Source organism: Lissotriton helveticus, chromosome 5_1 (assembly GCF_964261635.1).
Source record: "Lissotriton helveticus chromosome 5_1, aLisHel1.1, whole genome shotgun sequence".
NCBI lineage: Eukaryota > Metazoa > Chordata > Amphibia > Caudata > Salamandridae > Lissotriton > Lissotriton helveticus.
In genome coordinates, this window is record NC_136065.1 from 1,974,349,720 (window position 1) to 1,974,376,482 (window position 26,763).

A 26,763-nucleotide genomic window follows, 5' to 3' on the forward strand; every position below is an offset into this window, starting at 1 on the left:
CCAAGGGGGCTACTCAGCCCGCACCAAAACATCTATTGCCCCAGTTATCACGGTTGCCACAGCAGATTGCAATCCTGGTTGAGCCAACTCGGTCACCCCAATAGTTGCAGCCATGATCGGGCCGATGAAATCACCGCAGCAGTTGGAGCCCCGATTGGCTAATACATTCACCACAACAGTTGCAGCATTGCTCAGGTGGATGGAGTCACCACGGCTTTCAGGGGTAACACCTGGAACCTTTTTCAGAAACTGGGAGACCATCTGCATCATGGGATGCTCCTGACTACTCTCGCAGGCAATCTGCTTTCACCAGGTATTCCTTAGTCCCAAGGAGACTCTCTCTTCCTGAAGGGCCAGGCAGACTCCTTCCTTCTCTCAGAAGGCAGGCAGGCTACAAGAAACCAGGCTGACCCTGAGCACCTCCAGCACAAAGTGCAGACTTCAGGTGATGTCCCCTCACCTCTTGGCTTGGAGACTGGCTTTCTTGCAAACACCAGCTGTGGTCACACAGCAATACTCTGAATGCTTGCAGAGCACTCCCTACCTTGGTAATGAAGGACTTGGAACTGGAACAAAATGGGGTGGATTGGGCCCTACTTTTATACACATATTCCAGACAGGGGACGTGGATCCACTGTTTCAAGCTTCAGAGTGGTTCTTTTTCCGGGTGTCTTTCTCAGGCCCCTCTCCAAACACAGCCGTTAGCTGTCTTCAAACTGCAACACCCCCAACACAAACACAATACAGTGTGAGGTTTCTGCACCTGGCTGTCATCTGCCTCTCGGAAGCCGTAATCAGAGTGTGGCAGGCCTGACTGAGAAACGTCCTCATGAGGAGCAAGATGGTGCCCGAGTGATACACTGCGTTGTTTGCCGCTCCCCCGCCTTGCCTCCATTGGTCATCTGGCGGCCGAACGTAGCATGTGTGAAGGAGCTAGTGCTGGAGGGCGGACCCTAGGGAGATGACGTTGAGGATCCATCCAAGTTTATCGGTGACACGGTAACCGAAGCATGTTCCTCCACTTTGTACTCACCACGGTTACTAAAGCAGCCCTGTGTTTTACACGGCTGGCCAGGTTCTTTTTCCTGAAAGTGGCGAAAACACCGGACCATGTAGTTAAACGGCCAGTGCCCATAAGTGTAGCTGATGCCCTTACGACTACACATTGCAAACCCGGTAAGGAGCCTTGAAGAAAGGAGAGGAGGCCTTAGCTTAAGAAACATCTGAAAAAGTTTAATCAAGGGGTTAAGTAATCAAGAGGGCTGCACTAAGGTCGGTAAGGAAATTGCTAAATGGTGATGCCGGGACGTTGCAGCCCCTGATTGCAAATCTGTTTCCCTTAATCGGTAACAGAGAATCTGAATTTGAGATGGGGGGAGCAAGCACTGTTAATAAAGACTCCACTGCAGGTGAAGGAAAGGTGGAAACATCCTCTATGAGCGGGGAGGAAGTCTCTTAAATTGTCTCCCTTCCTATGATTGAGGAGGAGGAAGGAAGAAGGGATCCAAGGCAAGCCTCAGAAGACCAATAGAAGCTATTGGGGCAGGCATGCTTAGCAAAGTACAAGAGGAAGTTCTGGTTTAGGAGCGAGAACTACAGGATACAACCCTCTGTGCTGGGAAAAAAAAGTTCAGAGGTGATATGAGAAATGTGATTCATACTAACTGAGGAGCTTCGATGGTCATAGCATGGGGTCGGAAGCTGACCGGTGGGGAAATAAACAATTTAGCTAGGTCCTCTGACGCAGGGGAGAAGTTTTTTTCCCTGTCCGATTACTCGGATCTGTCTATCTCTTTAGCACCTCATCGTCCTCGATAGAAAACTTGGCCTCTGATTCCTCTATTAACAGTGCTCCAGATAACTCTGCGTTTCTATCCCAACTCAAATTGTAAAAAAAAATGAAAAAGAAAGGAAAGAAAAGAAGAGCTTCCGAGACGGCTGTGGCGGGAGTATTGAGGGAACCTCCATGAAGAATCTGAGATGGGAATATTCAGCTACTCAGCTTGTATACTCAGAGGAGAAAAATGAAAAAGAACCGAATGTAAGCAGCAAGGCTTCTGAGAGTGCAGCAACCAGGCCATCAATGGTAGAGTCAACACTGGCAGTGATTCGCCAATCTATCAAACAGCTACAGGTAGCAACCTCCAGTGAAAGTTGTCATGCCTGGCTTGCTTCAAAAAAACTGCATGGAGCTATCAGAAAAGTAAACTAAACCTGTTCGGACATTGGCCAAAGAATCTCTTTGGTGGAAGGGTGGACTGAGTATCTAGAGACAGAGATCAATACATGGAGAACGCAGAAATCTTCCCAAGAAGCAATAATGACGGATGTACTTTGGAAGTTAGAAGATCAAGAAAACAGACAACGCAGGAACAATTTAAGATTTTTGGGGATCTCGGAAGGGGTGGAGGGGACGGACATAAGAACATACATGGTGACTCTATTGAAAGGGGCATTCCCATAAAAGACCAACTGGGATGTAGAACTCCAATGTGCTCACCGATTTCCCCTAATGGTGAAGAAACATCAGTCTAATGAACTAGAGACGGCCCAAGCTATTTTAGTTTACTTTGGGAACTTCCTGTTACGACAAGAAGTTTATGATTTAGCCCGTCCTAATGCAAAAAGAGACTATGAGGGGGTTTCCATTTTTGTTAGACCGGATTTAGCGGATGCTACTGTAGAAAGTTGGTGGTGGCAGCAACAGCTTTTAAGCCCATTTCAGAAAATCAGAGCTAAAGTATTTCTTCTAAACCCTGCATGGCCAAACGTCATAGACAATAGGCGTACTCTTAGTTTTACTTCTGAGATACTGGCCCAGGAATACTTAAAAAGAGTTTAGCGAAGGGTCAGTCACTGCCACCAGCAATTAGAGAGATTGATTATGAAAGGATTAGAAACATACATATCTTTTATTCCCTTCGCTGTTCTGCTTTGCTTTGATTGCAAACCGAGTTCATATGATTGAGTATCTGGTGTTTGGGTTGGATGTTTAGGTTTTTGGTGGTTTTCGGCCTAGCAAATAGAGATAGTGATTATGAAGGGAATAGAAACATGCATATAGTTTATTCCCTTCGCTTTTCTGTTTGTCTTTGATTGAAAACCGAGTTCACATGAAGGAGGTTGAAGGGGTTGTGTATCTGGTGTTGAAGTTGGATGTTTGGTTTTTGGTGTTTTTGGCCAAGGATGTACATTTAGATGACTAGTTGCGGGGGTTGGAGGGCAGGTGCGTGAATATGGGCAGTGGGTCATAGCGGAATTTCGGTCTTTTAAGAAAAGATTTACTTTATGTTCTGCTTATGGGTGTATTACAGACGAACCAAGGCTATTCGATAGGCTCTCGAATGAACTGGCACTCTGGCCCTTGCCTATCATCCTATGGGGGGATTTGAATGTATTCTACCGGTGGATTGGTCTCAGGAGTATCATTATATAAACACTGGGAGGAAACCTAAGTATTTCAGACCTTAAGGGGGCTCTGTAGAGACCACAGACTGAGGGATGTATGGCAGGTTGGGATATCCACCATATATTGGTTCACATTTTTCTCTCCGCCCCATCAGTTGCATGCTTGCTTAGATTTCTTTTTCATCTCTCATGCTTTTGAACAAGAATGTGATATCAAAAGCTACATGGGTCATGTCCAATCATAATCCCCTAGTGCTGTAAATAAAGAGCGGAGGATGCACTAGAAAAGGGTTTATTGGAGCTTTGATAGTATTCTTTTAATTAATGAAGAATACTGTGCACATACGAACAAATGGATACCTAACTTTTTTAAAGAAAATATAGGGATTGCCCCGTAAGGTGTGGTTTGGGACACATTGAAAGCAGGTTTACGGGGGTGAACCTGCAGTTTACTTTGAACCGAGGGAAGAAGGAGAAACAAAGAATGGGTGAGTTATATACAGCATTGGCAGTAGAGGAAAGAAAACTGGTCATGGCTGCACTGCAGGTAGATAATGTAGCTGATGCTCAACTGGGGGTAGCTTTTGCTAAAAAGCGATTATTCAAATTTCAACAAGAAAAGCAGCAGACAAACTCACGGTGTGGACGGAAAAAGTATATGAATGTAGTGTGTATATATAGGAAATCATCTGTCTACTAGAACTAAGTTGAAGATTGTGCAAAGTGAGGTGCGGGAAGTAAGAGACCCAAGATTGGGGACGGTTTCTGACCCAGTAGGTATCGGGGCGAAATTTCAAAGATATTATCAAAATATTTATTCAGATAACATTGAGGGAGAGGAAGTGAATATGCCCCACTATATGAATACAGCGCCCTCAGATACATTTAGTGAAGAACAAGAGCTATTGGAGGGGCCTCCTTCGTGGGAAGAAATTGTGCTTGCATTGGGTAGCCTCTCCACTGGGAAAGCTGCAGGTACAGATAGTGTACCCACCGAGTTTTGCAAAGTATTTACACTAGTACTTAAAGAGTGCCTTACTTGCTTTTTTATGTAGATATGCAATGGAGTCAGCCCACTGAGCTCTTGGCTAAAATAGTTGTATTCCCCAAGAAAAATATGTCGGTAAGAGAACTTGGATCTTAACGAACATTAACTTTGAATAATGGGGACTCTAAGGTTTCCCTAAAATCTTGGCCTTTTGTCTGTCCCAGATAATAAGCAAGGTAGTTTTCAGATGATAACATGAGATTATTCCCAGGAGAGGCACAACAGACCTTACTCGAAGGGTAATCGCTCTTTTTGATGCAGCTCAGGTGTCAGGGGACCCTATGGCTTTGATTCTGCTGGATAGGGTCTCCTGGCAATACTTAGGGGTAGCAATGCAGAGTGGGTATCGGGCCAGGACATAGACAGGCTGGCATGGCTTTATATAATAAACCAAAGGCCAGAGTGTTTGTAGCAGGGGACTTGTCTGAGTCATTTAAGATCTTGAGGGGGACAAGGCAAGGGTGGCTCACCACTATTGTTCACGAAATACATCGACCCCCCTCCTATGTTAATTGGAGAATAACACCTTAATCCGCCCAGTGCAGTTTCTAGGAAGGGACACATTAGCATAAAGAAGGAAAATCTCTATCCATTGGTTGAGAAGGCAAAGAGAGATCTGAATAGATTAAATAATCTACATCTATCTCTAGTAGGCAGGTGCAATATAATAAAAATGCTTTTTTCCCCAAAATGCCTTACTTTTTCTGGGCCATACCATTAGAATTCGAGAGTCAGTGGCTTAAGAAATTGGAAGATTTTATTTCTTGATTTATTTGGGCCTATGCAGAACCCAGAAGAGCTTTTAAATATCTTATGCTGCCAAGGTAGAGAGGCGGGTAGGCCCTTCCTTACCTTACATTTCATTATTGGTCCACAATGCTACAAAATAGCTTTGCCCTGATTCAAGAAAGGACGGTGGGGGATGTAAGGAACGATATGCCCACCCTCTATGAATTATTAATCTGTACTGATGCTTGGGGATGTCTCTGGCAGCAGCTCGAGTTTAGTTATCATAAAAGTTTGTTTTAAGGCTCTCCAATGTGTTTTTAAGGTTTGGTCGGCAGTATGTAGGATGTTGGGGATTGACAGATTTAATCATTATACGCCTGTATGGAAAAATGGGGATTCACCGGATATATTTTGTGATCAATATATCTCTCACTGGAATAGTGTTGGGCTATATTGATTGGGGCATTTTCCGCTATTATTTGATTGTTTTTTTAAAAAAAACTTTAAAATGATTTTAATATTGGTCAGAGAGACTTCTTAACGTTTCTCAAAGTGCAGAATTTTCTGACACGAAAGAGGGGTGGGTCCAGTGGGCTTTCAACCACTGGACCCACCAACCTGTTGTATTTACTTATTAGCAGACGAAAATTTCCAATTGGGGTTATCTATTGCTTCTTGAATCCATTAATGAAAGATGCTCTGGATAAACATTCTCGGAGGTGGCAGGAGAAACTGACAGTACCCGAGTCTATTTTTGGAATGTTTCTCATTAGCAGGATCAACTCTATTTTTTTCAAAGGTCCAAGAGCAATATTATAAAACATGTTTTAACCTATACTATACACCCACTAGAACTATAAAATGGAGAGACGGTAAAGGGTCGGGATGCCCTAGGTGTCAGCAGTATGGTGCAGATATTGTGCATATGTTTGCTACCTGTGTGGTATTATCGTCTGTGATAGAGGGGATCTGGAGATTCTTTAATGATAAATTGAGGATAAAGACATCCTTAACCCTAGTGTTATTCATACTGTGGGTACAAGAAGGGGAGGAGAGTGGAAGGGGCAGATGCCTTCTATTAACTCCATGATCGTTATCCTACTATGCTTAACCTCTGCCTGGTTGGATCCGAATCCAAGCACATTTCAGCAATGGCTAGCCTGGGTGTTGGTGATATATAACCTGGAAAAAGCGATATACTCAAGGAGAGGTGTACGAGTTGGGAAATGAGGGATGAGAAGGTGGGCTCCTTTGACTGATTGGATGGAGACGTGTTGAGTAGCCGGTAGTTGGACTCTCTTAATTAGGAAAAGATTGAACCTAATGTTTTAGCTATACAGTGAGATAACTATGCACTAAGCACTTTAGACACTACTGGCTTTCTTCAACTTTTATGAAATGTTTAATATTTTACAATAAATTTACCAATTAATAACCTTAATAAAGTGTTTTTGTAAAGTTTATAGGTGTGATGATTCATGATGAAATTATATGGGTTTGCATGTAATGTGTAGGGTGGGGTGGGGGTGAGGTGGGGACTGTTGTTTTATATATAATATGGATAATAAAATTAATAAAAAAAAAAAATAACGTCCTCACATTGTGCAACTGAAACTACAGTCCCACCTCTCCCTCCTGGCATCAGGAATAAGTAATTAGTGGTCCCTTGTTAACCAAAGTAATTCAGGAGTTTCTGAAGGTAGTCTTGTCTTCATCCTCCTTACTTCAGTGCTTGGATGTCCTTCCTCCAGCCAGAGGCATGCAGTCAATACGCTTCCACTGTCTGAGGAAGCTGCCCTCCTCCTCTTCCATCTTGTGCCATGCTAAACCAGGGATATCCAAACTGGATCCCACTCGCTTCTGTGCTCAGAATCACTCACGGCACCTACTATTGCACTTGTGCTACGCGCTCACTTCTCTCGCTCATCCACTCAACATACAAACAAAATGCCAGGGTGAGGTTCTGGTTAGTTGGTATATGTGCTGCTCTCATTCTTGTGCTGCTGTGTGTGGAGTCAGTGTTTTGGGTGCTGCATTCCTTGTTTCTGAATGAGTCCAGAAGGGGTTAAAAGCTCTTTAATGGAATGGGTTCTGGTTATGTGTATCTTATGGGGAAAATATGCAGTGTTGGAAGAAATGCCAACATGCCATATCTACAGAGTTCTTTCCAATGCAAATAGGAATACAATTTGTGCAAGGGTCAGGATTCTGCTCTAAGGGTCCGTGTAGAATGGACTATAAACTCTTCTGGGCAGGTCGTATGGTATTTTATGACCATTGTAACATACAAGGTAATCTCTGTCTTATTTGTTTTTCCCTGTGTAGGAAGCGTATGTGATGGCTGGGGTGAGCAGCCCCTACATCTGCCGTCTTTTGGGAATCTGCCTTACTTCCACTGTGCAGCTGGTGACCCAACTGATGCCGTTCGGCTGCCTGTTGGAGTACGTTCGTGATAACAAGGACCACATAGGCTCACAGGACCTGCTTAACTGGTGTGTGCAGATTGCTAAGGTACATTCCTCTCCATTGTTCCATTATTGTTGCTTCAGCTGCTTATTCATTAAGGACCTTTATATAGTGTAGTCCTATCTGCATCAGCACGTGAACACTTCACAGAAAACATGGAATACAGTGTAGTAATAAAAAGAGAAAGTTAACTAACTATGGGTGGCTAGAAAAATAAGGAAGGACTTTGGACCTGTGCGGACAGTCTGTCCTGTCTGGCAGGAGTTTCTATGCTGTGAAGGAAGCTGCCACCGACACCTGGCCCTAAGTACATTCCTCACATAAGCTAAGGAGAGAGTACTCTGCTCTTTAAGTGAGGCTTGCCACCTACCTTGCATGCCTTGTAGGCATGTTGCAGCTGATGCTTTCTATTTCCCATTCATAGCTCTTAGTTTTTAACAAACTATTAATTCTAAATCCTGAGCAGAAATAATTTGCTTGATTTGGAACTTTGCAGTCCTATGCATGGTACTAATACACCAAGAACAGTTATCATGCTATTACCCTTCTCAGAGTCGTGGCGCACTGCATCACACTAGCACACAGTACTTGAAACATTACACCGGTAGTCTTCCTGCCAAGTGGTGCTGCCTCCTTGGTTCACAGAGGTCACTGTTAATTAATTCCCCATGATATGATTATCAAGAGAAAGGAAACTGTTAAAATCCTGCCAGTCAAGGGACTCTGCAGTCCATTCAGGTCTTTGTGCAAAAGAAAACTGCTACTACTGTTTCTCACTGTAGCTAAGGGGGATTGTGTTACAAAAGTTAGCAGAAGGTCCCTGGAAATGACTGAATCTAGAACTCTTCAGTATAAACTTCCTGAGCCGGTTCTTATCCTAGGCAAAGAGAAATTTTCTGGTTCTGAAACCCGGGTCCTTTTGAATGGTGGCAGTCATGTTGCACAAATCTGTACTCTCTGTCGGGAAACATCATTTACTCCGCATGCATTACAACGCATGTCATTACCCATTTTTTTTTTACTCCGAAAAACTTTTACAACGCAGGGCTTTACACCGCAAACCATTACAACGCATTTCCAATTACAATGCCCCGGTTGAGTTAGAATAGTAATTGCGTTGTAATGGACAATGCGTTGTAATGGATTGCGTTGTAAAGCCCTGCGTTTTAAAAGTTTTTGCGGAGTAATGGCACGCATGCATGGTACTAATACACCAAGAACGGTTATCATGCTATTACCCTTCTCAGAGTCGTGGCGCACTGCAGCACTCTAGCACACAGTACTTGAAACATCACACCGGTAGTCTTCCTGCCAAGTGGTGCTGCCTCATTGGTTATTAACAGTAGGATATATTGGTGACGTTGAGGGATGAGATGTTGTAGATTGTCCTAGAAGTTATTGCTGGGTGATGGGAATCCATTGTTCAGATGAGGGGTTAGGAAATGGAAGAACATCATGGTGGCCAACAGCTGCATGGTGGGTGTGCTCTCTATGCTAGTCGAAGTACTGAGAGACCATTGGGGAAATTAGAGACTTGAGTAACGGCAGAACATTGTAGAAGTCAAGCTCCGGGTGACCAGAGGATAGTGGATAAATGGTGAGTAGCTATTGCGGAAATCAAGAACTGGTTGAATAGTGGACCTTGCAGTCAATAGAGTATGGGTAATGGGATACTACAATGCTAGGAATAAATCATCAGATGAAGTCAGGCTGCAAAGGAGAATGCCCATAAGTAAGCACACATCCATGTTTTTGCAGGGGATGAATTATCTTGAGGACGTGAGGCTAGTACACCGAGACTTGGCTGCCCGAAATGTACTAGTCAGGAATCCAAATCATGTCAAAATCACCGACTTTGGACTCGCTCGACTGCTGGACATTGATGAAACAGAATACCATGCTGATGGGGGCAAGGTAGGTTACCAGTACAGGAAGTACATTACATGTATTAAACACTTAAACACTGATGCCTGTGAGGACATATGGAGGCAGGCCTGGTGCAGGGGAGCAGAGGAGTCTTGTTTATACCCAATAGGTGTGTATGTAAGTACTTTATCATACTACAAAGGCATGGCATACCACAGCTCAAGATGCATGCCGGCTGTGCACTGAAAATACAGGCTTGCACCATACAAATCCTTTACAAGGACAATCAATCAATCAATCATACCATTTGTATAGCGCACTACTAACCCGGGAGGGTCTCAAGGCGCTTAGGGGAAGGGGTATGCTACTGCTCGAACAGCCAGGTCTTGAGTTGTCTCCTGAAGGCGAGATGGTCCTGGGTCAGCCGAAGGTGGATGGGGAGGGAGTTCCATGTCTTGGCAGCCAGGTAAGAGAAGGATCTTCCTCCGGCGGTGGCTCTTCGGATGCGTGGTACGGCGGCGAGGGCGAGGCTGGTGGACCGTAGCTGGCGGGTGGGCGTGTAGAAGGTCATGCGGTCGTTGAGGTACTTGGGGCCCATGTCGTGGAGAGACTTGTGTGTGTGGGTGAGGAGCCTGAACGTGATCCTCTTGTTGACGGGGAGCCAGTGCAGGTTCCTCAGGTGGCTGGAGATGTGGCAGCGTCGGGGGACATCCAGGATGAATCGAGCGGAGGCGTTCTGGATGCGCTGGAGTCTTTTCTGTAGCTTGGCTGTGGTTCCGGCGTAGAGGGCGTTTCCGTAGTCCAGTCGGCTGGTGACGAGAGCCTGGGTGACTGTCTTCCTGGTCTCGGTCGGGATCCAGCGGAAGATCTTGCGAAGCATACGCAGGGTGTTGAAGCACGATGAGGAGACGGCGTTGACTTGTCTGGTCATCGAGAGGGAGGAGTCCAGGATGAAGCCCAGGTTGCGTGCGTGGTCGGTTGGCTTGGGTGCGGTGCCCAGGGCCGGGGGCCACCAGGAGTCATCCCAGGCGGAGGGCGAAGATCCCAGGATGAGGACTTCCGTCTTGTCCGAGTTCAGTTTTAGGCAGCTGTCCTTCATCCACTCGGCGACGTCTTTCATCCCTTCGTGTAGGCAGGTTCTGGCGGTGTCGGGGTCTCTGGTGAGGGAGAGGATCAGCTGGGTGTCGTCGGCGTAAGAGATGATGTTCAGGTTGTGCTGGCGTGCGATGGCTGCAAGAGGTCTCATGTAGACGTTGAAGAGGGTGGGGCTGAGTGAGGATCCTTGCGGAACGCCGCAGATGACTTCGGTGGCCTCGGATCGAAACGGGGGGAGGCGGACTCTCTGTGTTCTTCCGGCGAGGAACGAGATGATCCACTCCAGTGCCTTCTCCTGGATACCGATGTTGCTGAGGCGCTGGACTAGGGTGCGGTGGCAGACAGTGTCGAATGCAGCGGAGAGGTCCAGGAGGATGAGGGCCACTGTTTCCCCCTTGTCGAGCAGGGCCCGGATGTCGACGGTGGCTGCGATGAGGGCGGTCTCGGTGCTGTGGTTGGCTCTGAAGCCGGACTGTGAGGGGTCGGGGGATCCGTTTGTCTCGAGGAAGGCAGCCAGCTGTCTGTTGACGATCTTCTCGATGACTTTGGCAGGAAAAGGGAGGAGCGAGAATGGGCGGAAGTTTTTGAGGTCGGTGGGGTCCGCTGTTGGTTTCTTCAGGAGGGCGCTGAGCTCGGCGTGCTTCCAGCTCTCCGGGAAGGTGGCGGTGTTGAAGGAGGTGTTGATGTTCCGGATTTGGGGTGCGATGGTGGAGTCTGCCTTGTTGAAGATGTGGTGTGGGCAGGGGTCGGTCGGTGATCCGGAGTGGATGGTGTTCATCATGCGGGCTGTGTCCTCGGTGGTCACCGTGGTCCAGGTGCGGAGGGGGGTGGTGGTGGTGGTGGTGGGGGGCGTTGGTTCGACGGTGGGGTGCATGGATGGAGCGCTGAAGCTGTTGTGGATGTAGGCGATCTTGCGGTGGAAGAACGAGGCGAGGGAGTCGCAGAGGTCTTGTGACGGAGTGATGTCGTTGGTGCCGGTGCTGGGGTTGGAGAACTCCTTGATGATGCTGAAGAGTTCCTTGCTGTCGTGGGTATTGTTGTCCAGTCGTTCCTTCAGGGATTTCTTCTTGGTGGTGCGGATAAGCTGGTGGTGCTTGCGGGTGGCGTGTTTGAGGGCGGTCATGTTGTCGGTGGTCCGGTCGAGGAGCCAGGCTTTCTCGAGAGTGCAGCAGGTCTTCTTGGAGTCCTTGAGTTCGTCGGTGAACCAGGATGCCTTCTTGCTTCTGGGTCTGCTGGGAGGGTTCTTCAGTGGTGCGAGGTCGTCAGCGCAGGCGGTCAGCCACTGTGTGAAGTTTCGGGCTGCTTCGTTGGGGTCCGTTGCGCTGGCGGGTGGGTTCTGGCTGAGAGAGGTGGTGAGCTGCTCGGTGGTGATCTTACTCCAGCTTCTGTGGGGAATCTGAAGCGGGTGATGGTGGGTCGTGGTTCTTCTGAAGCTGAAGTGGACGCAGCTGTGGTCGGTCCAGTGGAGTGGAGTGGCTGAAGGTGATGTGCTTGCTGGATGAAAAGACGGGATCAAGCGTGTGGCCGGCGTAGTGGGTGGGGGTGTTGACCAGTTGCTTGAGTCCGAGGTTGGCGAGTTTGTCCAGCAGGGCGGCGGTGTTGCGGTCCTTGTTGTTCTCCAGGTGAAAGTTGAGGTCTCCAAGGAGGATGTAGTCGGCAGAGGGGAGGGCGTGCGGGCTGATGAAGTCCGTGATGTCTTCGCTGAATTGTGTGCGTGGTCCCGGGGGTCTGTAGACGAGGGTGCCTCTGAGGGTCGTCTTTGGGTCGGTGTGAATCTGGAAGTGGAGATGTTCGGCTGCGGCGAAGGTGTTGTTGGGGTCGGTCGTGATGCGGATGGTATTTCTGTGGACGATGGCGATGCCTCCTCCGGTCTGGTTGACGCGGTCCCTCCTGATGATCTTGTACCCGTCCGGGATGGCGATGGCGATGTCGGGTGCAGAGGAGGCGTTCATCCAGGTTTCCGTGAGGAAGGCGACGTCCGGTGATGTTGCGTCGAGGAGGTTCCAGAGTTCCACGGCGTGTCTGTGGACGGAGCGGGTGTTGAGCAGGATGCACTTGAAGTGGTTGCTGCTGGTGCTTGACTTGGCGGGTGCGGTGCAGGTTCGGAGGCAGGCGAACTTGCAGGTAGAGGGTTCGGCGTGGCTCGGCAGCAGGCGGGGCTCCGGCCGGCATTGAGTGCGTTGAGAGTGGCGGCGTCGTAGGTCAGTCGGGTAGTCTTGCATCGGCGGCGGGAACCAGGGGTCCTAGCGCTGGGCGCGGTCCAGGCGCGGACGGGCGCAGACGGGCTTGCCTTTGGTGCGCCTTCGGCCTTCGGCGCACCCGCTGCGCGTACGAGGGGGCGACATAAGAAGGAGCCGGGAGGGAGGAGCAGCTGGGTGGCGGGAGCGGGGCGGCGAATGGGAAGGAGGGGGGCGTGGCCGCCAGGTGGCAGTGGCGGGAAGGAGGGCAGCGGGCGGCTCAGCGGCGGCTGGGTCGCCCTGTGGAGAGCGCGAGGAGGGAAAGCGAGGCAGAACAAGGGAGCAAAGAGAAGGTAGCAAGGGCAAGGGCACAGCGCAAACAACGGGGGCAGCAAAGGGGCACAGCAGGGGAAAAACGAAAAAAACGAGAAAAAAACGAGGGAGCAGAGCTAAGAGCACAAGAAGGTCACTGGGCACAGCAGAACGAGGTCAGCAAGGCACAGCCAAAAACGAGGGAAACAGCAGGGCACAGCAGACGGAGGCAGTAGCGGGGGTGTGTGGGGGCGACCTCGCCTGGTTACAGGCTCAGCGGACAGCTCATATAGAGGAGACCTGTCCTTCAAGATGAAAAAAAAGTACTTAATTATACCAGTAGCTGTGCAATAGATCATCTATCACAGCTACTAATGTTCATAATAAGAAGGTTTCACTTTACAATGGGAATCTGCGTGGACAAATGTCAGTTTACCTTGTATATCAATGTTGAGTGTGTTCATAAAACAACCTTTTCCTTCTGAAATTGTTTGATGGTCCATCTACTGCCAGTTCACAGAGTTCACTGTTAATTAATTCCCCATGATATGATTATCAAGAGAAAGGTAACTGTTAAAATCATGCCAGTCAAGGGACTCTGCAGTCCATTCAGGTCGTTGTGCAAAAGAAAACTGCTACTACTGTTTCTCACTGTAGATAAGGGGGATTATGTTACAAAAGTTAGCAGAAGGTCCCTGGAAATTACTGAATCTAGAACTCTTCAGTATAAACTTCCTGAGCCGGTTCTTATCCTAGGCAAAGAGAAATTTTCTGGTTCTGAAACCCGGGTCCGTTTGAATGGTGGCAGTCATGTTGCACAAATCTGTACTCTCTGTCGGGAAACATCATTTACTCCGCATGCATTACAACGCATGTCATTACCCATTTTTGTGTTACAAAAGTTAGCAGAAGGGAATGACTGTATCTAGAACTCTTCAGTATAAACTTCCTGAGCCGGTTCTTAGGCAAAGAGAAATTTACTGGTGCTGAAACATGGGTCCTTTTGAATGGTGGCAGTCATGTTGCACAAATCTGTACTCTGTCGGGAAACATGCTTTACTCCGCATGCATTACAACGCATTTCATTACCCTTTTTTTTTTACTCCGCAAACACTTTTACAACGCAGGGCTTTACCCCGCAAACCATTACAGCGCATTCCCCATTACAACGCCCGGTGGGGTTAGAATAGTAAATTGCGTTGTAATGGACAATACGTTGTAATGGATTGCGTTGTAAAGCCCTGCATTGTCAAAGTTTTTGCGGAGTAAACAACGCGGGGTAATGGCATGCGTTCTAAATGCGTGCCGAATAAAGTGTCCTATTCCTATCTGTTAATCTATTTCCAAAGAGTTTGTGATTTACTACCGGAAGTATGTTGATTAAATACCCATGGGGTAAATCATAGATACATTGATCCAGCATGATAGGGCCCTGCTGGTAGTAGATCACAGCTGTCTGAGACATTTGGTGTAATCAAGAGTGCATGCTCAGTCCATAAATGTTCTATACACTTCTTCCATTAAATCTGAAGCGAACAATAAAAAATAAACCACCTAGGGCCGTATTAATATGGTGCACTTTCCCTGTTTGCGCCTTGGCGCAAACAGGGAAAGTGCGTCCACCGGGACAGCCACGAACAGATGCTGCCCTGGGGGCAGCACATTCTAATAAAATGCGGAGTGGCTGCTTCAAAGCCGCTCCATGGTTCACAGTGCAGGCAGCATGCGTCCTGCACTTTAGTGAGGAGACAGAGATCCCCTTGCAGGCGGGTGCAGTGAATGATTGCACCTGCCTGCAAGGGGATGTCTGGGGTATCCATGGAACCCCCGTTCTTCCCTCCAGAGGGCTGCTATTAGGAGGCGCACTGTGGCCACTTCTGTAATACCAAAGTGTCCCGGGGCACACAAAGCGGGCTTACATGTGCATTGCGCCACCTGGGCACTCTCTGTAATAGAGCCCCTAATGTCTTATTTGCAAAAGGCTCAAAATGTATGCTAATACTCTGATATCAGTTCTGTTTTCATGAGTGACAAACTTTATTACTTATGGAATCTTAGTGGTAATATATTTACTAAATATTAACCAGCATTTTTATGTGATTTTAAAATTGTCAAATGTTAGCTGTGGAAATCATAAATTGGTCTTCAAACATATGGCAATCCGTCTGCTTCCTTTCGTTAGTAAAACATTGTGGTACAAGGTCACCACAGTAAACTAAAAGTATTCTTGTGTGTGTGTGCACACTCAAGTGTGTTACACAGACCAGCACAGCTCAAACTTTCAGCACAGTGCAACACAGCACAAACTGCACAGCGAAGCGCATCACATCACAGATGTTCAGCTGATGCTATGTGTACAGTTCAACACATCACAAACTGTAATCCGCAGCACAGGCACACATATTGTGCCATGCTGCTCAGCATGGTACAATTCAAATAAAACAGATGGTTTGATGAGCCGTAGAATATTTATTACAAAGAATTTTACTTTATCAAGTGACTGATGTAGTGATTTATGCTGCATGGACCATTTCCCCAAGTGCTGCTTCTTGCTGTGCCTGCAAGCTTACTACATGCTTTCAATCAGTATCCTATGAGCAGGCGTGGTAAGAAATGTATGGCAAGTGCTTAGCTTGTTATGCTATTGTGTAAAATGTGCGCTTGATGATTGTATGGCCGTCGCTCATACAGTGGTCCAGGAATCTGTTGCTGAGATAGCAGCGTTCTGTGTCCGGTCAAATACAACTGTTGTTTTCTCTCAAAAACATCTTGTTGTAAAGAGGAATTCTGCGAGAAACTGAGATTTTATTTTCATTATCCAAATAATCATTTAAGTCCAAACTTTCAAAAAGTACAGAATGAGCTGCTTCCTTCTGGGTTCAAAGCCTTAGCCACTGTCTCTCAGAAACTTTTTTCCGGTGTTCCAGGTTCCGATTAAGTGGATGGCCCTGGAGTCCATTCTCCGCAGAAGGTTCACTCATCAAAGTGATGTCTGGAGCTATGGTAAGTGGGTGTATGACCTGCAATAAGCGACGGTGAGGGAGCCATTATTGTTCTTTCCAAATTCTTTCCACTTGTTTTGTTCTTTATGTTCCCAACGTTTTCTCTTCTTTCTTTCTTGGCTTACTTTTTCTTACTCTTTACTCACTTTTAACTTTATTTCCCCTCTCTGTCTGTCCTCTTCTACTTCCTTGTTGTTTTCCTACCCTCTACTATTATTTCTCCCGATCCACCATTTGGTTTGTTACTACCACTCCTTCTGCCCCCTCTCTTCTTTCTTACCCATGGCTCACTCTTCTCTCACCTCTACTTGCTGACATTGTGGTCTGACCCGCTAACCCTGACCACATTTATCTCTTACCCCAACACCCCTCTCCCAGGTGTAACAGTTTGGGAATTAATGACCTTTGGGGCGAAGCCTTACGATGGTATCCCGGCCCGGGAAATCCCAGACCTACTGGAGAAGGGGGAAAGATTGCCGCAACCTCCCATCTGCACCATCGACGTCTACATGATCATGGTGAAATGTAAGTCCTGTGCACCAGTGGTAAGAAAGCCCTCCGGTGTGAGAAGCTGGAGGGAGCTCTAATAAGAAGTGGTCTTAGATAGCAGGGAAAGCCAAATGTGTAAAACTCACAAGAATGCCCGTCTCATGTGTAATGTGGATGATGTGAACTGGGGCCCCTTGGGTTAGAGGGCAAAACACATATTCTCATTGCACCTGGCAGCACCTTTTTAGGTGGGTGGAAGAGCTCCTGGCATCAACCTATACCTCCTTGTCACGTCTTCCAAGCGATATCACTGCAGACATATTTTCACCCTAATGCAAAGAGCTCAGGTGTCCATTGTGCAGCATAAATAGCAGATCAGCATTTGTTCTAGCTTTGCATTCTAATTCTAATGATGCTGCATTTATAATGGAAAAATCAAAAATACTACTATTAGACTGCAATAAAAATCAAGACTAGGGGCCTTACTTAGGTCTTGTCTAATTCTGGTGGGGCTGATAACTGCCAGAATAGCCTTTAGGTTAGTAAGGTGAAATACTAGGCGGAAATTAGGAACTGCAGAGGATTTGAACTTGTTTTTACTAGTAGCCTGTCTGTCATAATTTTTTCAGGGCTGCCTCAGTATTCCTACTGTAATCCATGTTGTAGAAGGTACTCCTTTTTAGGTCGAGCCTAGAGCCAGCTCGCATGTGCTGCCCTGTGAGACTTGTAGTGGAGTTGGTAATAGAAGCCCCGCCCATATTTGTCATTAGCTTGTGTCATTGTCCTTCCTACATTCTGGCTTCTGATTCGTAAATAGGCTTGTTAGTCCCTCCTTAGTACCGCCTTGTCTTCATTTGGAGACTCCCATGGCAACTGGCCCCTTTACTTAGGTTGTTACACGATACCTATTATTTAGTCTGTAAGCACTTCTTTCTTTATTGAGTTTCTCTCACTGCAGGCAGCACATGGGCTCCTGCTTTCAATAACACGGGCGCCCGCTTTCACTTTAACACTGGTGCGCGGTATTATCTCAATGCCCCACCCATCCATCCCTGATTAATCTCGCCCTCGTGTCTGTTTCTCCCCCAAGAAACCATACCTAAAGCCCCTCCTCCTCCACAAGACCGTCTTAGCTTGTCTGTTAAGCTCCCATTTCCTGTTATTACAAATAATTCCCTGTTGTGCTCTGTTTTTGAGGATTAACCAGTGCTGCAGAGTGGCAGGGGAAATGAGCGGGCCTGTGCCGTCGAAACAATGCGCACTTATGGACTGCTTACTCCGCTGGGAGGTAGGGCGCGAGCCCAGCCGTGGAGCAGCACCTAGGGGCCAGCGACCATGCTCTTAGTGTGATCTGGGGGGGGCCTTTCCACACCCGCCGCCTCAGGCTTTATTCCCAGGAGAATACGGGGCACCATGAGCAGGTCCTCAGCAGTCCCCGCTCAGGCCGAGGGACGCCCCCCAGCTGTATATCCAACAGCAATTCCCAAGCAGTGCAGGGTCCAAACAGGTCTGCAGTGCAGTGTGCCGCAGCCAGCTATCGCAGCTGTCCAGTCCCTTTCAGGGGATTCCCCTCGCAGCGTGCTGGGGCCACCATCAGGGGGCTCCACCTCTCGCACCACAGGGCCCAGTCTTGCACTAGTGAGACTCCCCAAGGCCGCAGAGCTGCTCTCACCTTGCCAGGCCCCCTCAGACCGCGACCTCCCGACCATTGCTCAGAGTCCGAGGTCTCCCGTGGACCGCACAGGCTGCGTCGCCAGCCCTTTCACCATCCGTTAGAGTAGCCAAGCCTCGGAGTTGGCGCCTCACCATCCTCAGGCCGCCATGAATTAGTCGCACCACGGTCTCTGGGAGCACGGCTCAGGCAGTCAGGGTTCGGGCATGTGCCCCTTTCCGCAGAATGAATGGCAGCCTCAGCGGGTTACAAAGGGCTGATGTACGCCACAGACCCAGATCCAGTGGGCTGATCACTATTCCAGCTCCTGGCCGCAGCCCGTTTTCAGTCGCCTGAGTTTTCCAGGCCATGCCCATGTATTGATTATCCTTAAATCCATCATGGTACCACCCACCTCACCATCACCCCTCACCATCCGCACCACCACCAACTACAACCTACCACCACCCTACTAACCAACACAACTCTGTAACCAAATTCATTCTGCCAATTAGTCATCACTCCCTGTTAAAGGCGAGACCTATTACCTTTGCCAATGTTTGTTGACATAGTCACCCCCACTTTTTACCTGGTACATGATGTGATTTCTACTGGAAGTGCACTAGGTCCCTGCTAACCTAGTCCCCAGTGCCAGATCTCTTTCCCCAAACTGTACAATTGTTTCCCCCAATTGGCAATACCTTTAGCACCCTCTGTAAGTCCCTAGTTAGTGAACCCCTAGTGCCTAGGCCCGGGGTACTAAAGAGGGCCTCCCAAGGCTGCAGCACAAATTGTGCCACCCTAAGGGACCCCTCACCAACCCCATGCAAGATTGCCACTGCAGGTTGTGTGTTTTGGTGCAGACAAAAATGAAAACACAACATGTCATACATCCCTGTGTGCCATGTCCTCTATCACTGCATATAGCATTTGTAAGTACGCCCTACAGCAGGCCTTACAGCCCTAAGGCAAGGTGCCTAATACTACATGTGAGGGCAGACCTGCATGAACAGATATGCCCCTGTGCTGGTCAGTTTATTACTGCCAGTACAAGTGAACAGGGATGCTATTTTAGAACATGTGCTGGACACTGGTGAAAACGAGTTCCCCTGCTACATGATGGCTTCACTGAAGATAGGGATATTTGGTATCAAACATCTCGTATTAATAAACCCATGCTGATTCCATTGTTGTATTTATTAATGCATGCACACAGAGGGCACCTTAGAGGTGCCCCCATAAAACCTACCTGCTTCTGGTGTGTTGACTGACTAGTTTCTGCCAGCCTGCCACCAGAGACTAGTTTCTAACCTCCTAGGTTGAGAGCCTTTTGCTCCAAGGAGGTCAGGAACAAAGCCTGGCTGGGAAGAGGGTGTTACACCCCTGCCCACAGGATGGCCTGCTGATTAGCCTTCCTAGGCCGGCAAGCTACAAAGAAGTTGGCACCTTTGAAATGCGAATCTGGCTACCCTCACCGTAGCCCTCAACAGGAGGGAAAATTAGCTAGTCAGGTAGGCGTGCCCAACCTGATTGGGCAATGCTGTTTTGAGCCCCTGCAACCCAGGAGCCCTAGTGCCACTGGTGGTGTTCTACTGGTGCTGCCTTTGACCTTGCCCACCACTCACCTTAACTTCTGAAGATTGGTCCTGTAAGTCGCTGTACTGTACTTGAATGCCACGTTGACCTTTCCTCCCATAAGATAACATTGCAGCTTCTAGAAATTGCACTGTCAACTTTTTGAACTGAAAATAATTTCTATTTTAAAATATACTTACCTGAACTAATTGTTTCTGGTGCCTAAACATATATAAAGATACTTGCTATTTTTATAAATTGTTGCGGATCTCCTTCTTGAGTCGTGTGTATAATTTATTTATTGTTGTGTGTATTTTCGGATGTCTTTCACTCCTCTCAGATAAGCCGAGGGCTCCTCTTCCACATTAATCCCTAGAAGAGCACGTTGGGATTGCTATAGCAAACCCCTTTCCACTCATAAGGGAACCCCTGGATTCTTTGCACAATATATCTCATTTTGATATATCATGTAAAGAGCCAACTTCCTACACATGTTGATACCGCTGTCCCAGAAGTTACCCAACCCTATTTAAAGGGGATAAATCGCAGATCTTGTAATCCCGCCCGAAGTAAAATACTTGCTCTCAACATGAGGAAACAGAGCTTTATACTACTGGACAGAACCTGTACAGTTTTAACCATGGTAGCTTGTGCTGTTATTCTCCTCAAGGTTGGATGATAGATTCCGAATGTCGTCCTAAGTTTCGAGAGCTGGTGACTGAATTTTCCCGCATGGCACGAGACCCATCACGCTTCATTGTCATCCAGGTAAGAAAGAGTATACCCAGCATCTCTGTGGGGTGAGGGTGAGTGCTGATGAAGGTGGATGTTGCTAGGTGGTGTGTGTGACAGTGGGTGCTGAGATTTGAGTGGGTACTTGGAGATACAGTATGTCGCAGATTGAGGAGCATGTCAAAGGTGTGCTGGCAGGTGTGAGTAGGGCCCGGCCTATGTGGGAGTGCACTGACAGGTTTGTGGGAGGGGTTGTGACTCATACCACAGATAATATAGAGCTTATGTTCTTAAGACTTGTGGACTGTATGCCCTTTATCTAAAAATGTAGACCTTGTTGCTTAGAAAGGCCCATCCAGGCTGTCCCTGTTACCACATCCTACTACACTGATCATACATGGTCTGTAGTTACACCTTTGCATTCTCATTGCTAGTACTGTCCAGTGTCTTTTCCGTGATTTTCATAATGTCTTTTCTCAGCATCCTTTGCTTCACATTGAACAATTAATGTGTATGGTTTTATTTGGCCTGTAGAACCCACAACGCCACTGTTTACCCAAAGACGTACCGTTTTTTTGAAGTCCCTGAAACATATTTCTGGTCCCCTACAATACCTAGAGATCGCAGGAACTTCAAGGTTTATGAGTCCAGGTGAAACACATTTTATTCAGAGTTGGCAATGAATCCCTCAATGATACAGAGCCCTTCATCTGTTGGAGAACCAGTACCCGGAAGCAGCTTCGCACTTGCAATGAATGCATTTGCTAAGTCAGCTGGTATCCCAGTCCAGGTCTGGGGGTTCTGGGTGGTCTATTTTTGATTAATTTAAGTTTTTAATATCTTCTCTTGTTCAGCTGTGAATTCTTAGTACACATATAGAGAACAGTTCAACTCACTGGAACGTATTCAGCAGTTTAAAACCGTCTGTGATATTTGACCATTAAACAGAGCTGTGCTACAAGGTGCTGCCTTTTCTTAAAGCTCTGACTGGCTGCTCGATGATCTGAATCAGGTCATGAGATCTACCTTTGCTACTGACTGAAGTTTTACTTGTTCCCTGACTGAAAAAGGCAAATGTGACCTCTTTAGGCCTGTCATATTAGCAATCAGAAGAATATTTATTCACTTTATCCAGATCACGAAGTGGAGGACTGCAACGTCAGCCATATTTTCTGCTAGAAATCGCAAGAAGAGATTGATATCTTTTCTAGATAGAAGGCCTTGCTTAGGACTTCACTTTTGCTCTGCTAAAGACATGGTAGAAGATGCTATGATCTCTGTGGGCAGTAGGTCTCAGTTTGGTTCACATTAGGTTCCCTGTGTCACCATCAGTGACAACATGCTTTACAAAATTTGCTGCTCGAGTATAGCTCTTAAATGAATTTAATCCTTTAGGTCTGGTAGAACTTAAGCTCTAGACACGCCCCTTGTTCTTCTACGGACCGGAAAATAATTTGAGGGTTCCACAGGAGTCTATCCTTTCCCTTTTATTATTTCATCTTTACATGTGGCCCTTTGCATCATTACTGTCCAGCAAGAACCCGTATTTACATGTATGCAGTTGACATTCTGCTCATTATTGGACTCTTCCAATCTACTCTATTTAGAGCGGACGGTCGGATGCCCTTTTTTTCTATGCTTCACCGCTATGTGAAACTAAAAGATAACAAACATTTTGAACGCAATAGGTCTTGCGAGAGTTCAAGCTTTGGCATTGTAAAAGACTGCCTTTTATTTATGTGTTTTTAAAACCAACACCCATATAAACAGCATTGTTTTTTTATCATTCCAATAGCTCAAAGCTCACAAATGCGAGACCACTTTAATGGTGGCCGCACCCCTTTCTTAAGACGCAGCACGCCGTATTCAGGTTACAGTGAGCATCGTTTAAAGAAAGGCGGGCAGCCAACAGTAAAGTGAAAGCGTTCAACATTTATAAACAAAGGTTCTGTAGCGCAGCCGCTAAAGTTAAAGCGGACTGCAATGGAAAATTAAATAAATTTTAAAAAGCACCCGCTATACTTGAAGCGGATCTCACTTCAAATTAAATAAATAAGTGTGTCGCCTATACTTGAAGCGGACCACACTGCAAATTATATACATAAATAAGCGCAACCGCTATAGTTAAAGTAGACCCGCAGCCATTACTGTTAAAAATATAAAAGCACGTCGTTGGGGTCATTAAAGAAAATAGTGCTCACAGACTAGATAAAGCAGACCGTGTAAAAACACATGTAAAAAGTCCTGTCCTTATGGGAGGTTACAAATGCAGACAAGGCAGTACCATGGAGGGACTATTAACCCTATTTATCAATCAAAAGCAACGATTTCGGTAGGACAGTAACAGGAGCCAATTGAAAAGATGGGCGAGAAATGGGCGGAGCTTCTATGCTGTACCTGAATACAGCATGCCTTGCAGCGCATGCACTGCCCAGGCTCAACCTAACAATAAGGGCCCTCTCATAACACCCTGGAAGAAAACTCTTAGGATATGTGTGCCATTAGTTTTTTTGTTTTTCTAATACAAACTCCCACTTTGTGAGTTTGTTTCTAAAAAAACAAAAAGGTTTGGTGCACGACCATCTATAAGACAGTAGCTCCACACCAATCTTTCAGTGCCTTCAAAGGTGCTGGTGGGCCAAGATATAGAAGTCTTCTATCCATCTAGATGGTGGACGTAATGTCCTCAGCCGTCCCGATGGATAGAGTAAAGACCGTCAAGGGCTAAATTATCCCCACAGTGTTTGTATATTTATCTGTTTTCACTTCTCTATTTAGAGTCTTTGACATTTTTGTCTGTTATATTCTCAGACTGCACAAAGAAACTCCGTGCCTCATTTATGAGGAAGCCATGCAGTGCCGAGCAGCAAGTTACCTTGCTGTGCTGCGCTGCACTGCGTGGCAGGGAAAGGGCAGGAATGCGCTGTATATATGGCTCATTTGTGTCCTTTCCCTTGCGCTGGCACACACTGGGCTGCCTAGCACCAATGCAGGCACTGGTGGCTGTGTTGCATGCAGGATTGTATTTGTGAAGGAAGGGGTACCTTCCTACACTCAAAAAATCCTGGGAGGCATATTCCTCTTACTATGTATGCTTCTATGTGTGCTGCTCAAGGTGGAAGAAACGAGAAGAAATAGAGATATTTCTCCTAGTTACACTTCCCCAGGGAAGGCGTAAGATTCTGACGCATCCCCAGGTTTACAAGTTCTTATAAAGCTGGGGGTGCATCATAACCCACAGGAGTTGTGTGGGAATTCGCCTTCTCAGGGCAGAGAAATGCAACGCAGGGATTTGCGCTGCGGTACTCAAGATTTTTTAAGCCACGCAAGGTGGCTTTGCGTGGCTTAAAAAAATCTGACTCCGATGTTTGCATCACGCATGTACCACATTGCGTGGTGCAAACGTGACGCATCCCTGATATAAATATGCCCCTTGAGTGTACTTGGACTAAAAAAATATTAACAACTTAACATACACAGAATCTCCAGATTTCTATCTTTTCTTGCAAGCTCCTCTCCTTATCCAAACAGTAAAGGGGGCGAGGGGCGAAGCATGTTAGTGGAAGGAGTATAGTGCTCTCCTCCTTAAACGAAAATGATACTGAAGACTTGAGTCACTTCTAGTCTGGCCTGAGCCGCTGTTTGCACCAGCGCTGTTTACGCCAGTCTTGATGGGCCATTTACCCTCGAGTACATGAGAAGCAATTTGCAATCAGTGGCATCACTCCATAAGGCTTAGTTGCTACTCTTTCACAGAATAAAAAATAAATGTACAATGAATGTTTATAATTTAAATGAATTAGACCAAAACACGACCAGACGAAAATTGGCTTGAACCAGCATTAGCAAGAGCGTAATTGAGGGACTTCCCAGTCAGAGGGACTCCTCTCTTCTCCAAAGGTTGGCATCTCAGAAAAGCTGTTTTATCAGTAATCCCAGCCGCAGGTGTGCTCCAGGCTGTGTATCACTCTTTGACGCATTCTCTGAGGATTATGTCCACACTTGTCAACTCAGAATCTTGTTTCACTGGTTCAAACCTATTTTGTGCTGCGGTTAGAAGTTAGTATGAGCTCACAAGGCTGTTAAACTCTGCTTTGTCTAGGATGACAAGAAGATGGGGTTGACTTGTCCGGACAGCAGGTTCTACCGTACACTCCTGGAGGACGAGCTGATACAAGACATTGTGGACACAGACGAGTACCTGGTGTCGCACGAGGGATTCTTTAACCCTGAAACGCCTACCAACTACCGCAGTAGAATGCCCTCTGCAAAGGTAAGGATTGGTCCTGAAACACAGCAAAACTAGATCCTTAAAGTGAAGCAGCAGTACTAAACTACCATAACTGGTTGTATTATGGAAAGGTAAGCTAGTGATGATTACTGATCACAACTCAATAGCTTTCAAGGTAATGGGCACTCTTTTACTCTTAATATGCTTAGATGTAAGGAATGCCCCTAAACTACCCCTTGTAAATGTCCTGCACAAAGGTAAAGAGTTTCCCCAAAAAACAGCAGCATAATGTTCTCAAAGGTAAGTAGCAGACCACAACCTTACACCGTTGATGGTGAATCTGAAAGGTAATGGGCAACGACCTATTTCTTCACACTCCCCCAACTCAATATGTTCCAAGTTGAAGACGAGTTGTATACTACTGCAGCACAATGTACTTATATGTAATGAACACCCCAAATAATTCCATTCAGACCTCCTTTGCATAGAAAAGGAGCATTCCACAAACTGCTATAGTCCAGTATCTTGTAAGGTAAAGAGCAGCTTTATGCTACTGCAGCTTACTGTTCTATGGCGAATCAAAGACCTCACGATGTATTGTAGCAGAACTCCTCTACAAAGGTAAGGGGTGGCGCAAACTACTGTAATTCAGAAACTTTCATGGTAATGGAAGGGTTTAAGCTGTTGCAGTAGGATGTCCTTAGATCTAATAGTACCAATAAACCACTGCAGCAGAATGACGCGTCTTCACAGGTAAGTAGCACACCCACAATAAAAGCAACACACAATGTCCTCATAGTTTAGGAGCAGCCCCCAATCCTGTCATGGCCCAATAACCATCAAGGGATTCCCTCATACTAGGTCAGTGTCTACAAGAGAATGTGCTACCCTTTGGCTACCATGGAAGACGGTTCTCCAAGGCGAAGAGCTGTCCCAAAACCGGCTTTCTGATTCCAATTGCATCCCAATGTTCTTGGAGGTGAAAAGTCCAAACTACTTCAGCAGAATGGCCTGTATGCGGGCATAAAACTATTGCAGCAGATTATTCTTCAAAGTGCAGTTTCTCAGTAGTAAAGGTGGTCCCAAACTGCTACAACAAAATGGACTCAAAATACCAGGAATTTCAGAACTAACGCAGCCGATTTTCCATGAAGCCTGGATGCAGCCCCTAGGATAATTCAGCACAGTGTTCCCACAGGCGATTACTGGCCAGAATTACAGCAGCAGAATGTTATTCACTGGAAACAAGTGGCTCTCTAACTACAGTAGCAGAGTTGTATTCACTGGAAAGGAGTGGGTCCCTAGCTACATCAGCAGAATGTTATTCACTGGTAAGGAGTGGGTCCCTAACTACATCAGCAGAATGTTATTCACTGGTAAGGAGTGGGTCCCTAACTACATCAGCAGAATGTTATTCACTGGTAAGGAGTGGGTCCCTAACTACATCAGCAGAATGTTATTCACTGGTAAGCAGTGGGTCCCTAACTACATCAGCAGAATGTTATTCACTGGTAAGGAGTGGGTCCCTAACTACATCAGCAGAATGTTATTCACTGGTAAGGAGTGGGTCCCTAACTACATCAGCAGAATGCTATTCACTGGTAAGGAGTGGGTCCCTAACTACATCAGCAGAATGTTATTCACTGGCAAGGAGTGGGTCCCTAACTACATCAGCAGGATTGTATTCACTGGTAAAGAGTGGGTCCCTAACTACAGTAGCAGAATGTTATTCACTGGTAAGGAGTGGGTCCCTAACTACATCAGCAGAATGTTATTCACTGGTAAGGAGTGGGTCCCTAACTACATCAGCAGAATGTTATTCACTGGTAAGGCGTGGGTCCCTAACTGCATCAGCAGAATGTTATTCACTGGTAAGGAGTGGCCCCCTACCTACAGAAGCAGAATTGTATTCACTGTTCAGGAGTGGGTCCCTAACTACATCAGCAGAATGTTATTTGCTGGTAAGGAGTGGGTCCCTAACT

General features: G+C 46.7%; 1 protein-coding gene across 1 annotated transcript in view; it reads left to right on the top strand.

Moving 5' to 3' along the window:
- ERBB2 (erb-b2 receptor tyrosine kinase 2) overlaps positions 1-26,763 on the top strand; it is a 408,618-nt gene that overhangs the window by 370,610 nt on the left and 11,245 nt on the right. The window contains exons 20-25 of the mRNA XM_078645660.1: positions 7,511-7,696; positions 9,410-9,565; positions 16,029-16,104; positions 16,482-16,628; positions 20,489-20,586; positions 24,653-24,823. Coding sequence (XP_078501786.1) covers positions 7,511-7,696; positions 9,410-9,565; positions 16,029-16,104; positions 16,482-16,628; positions 20,489-20,586; positions 24,653-24,823 — 834 coding nt within the window. The remainder of the gene's footprint in view (positions 1-7,510; positions 7,697-9,409; positions 9,566-16,028; positions 16,105-16,481; positions 16,629-20,488; positions 20,587-24,652; positions 24,824-26,763) is intronic.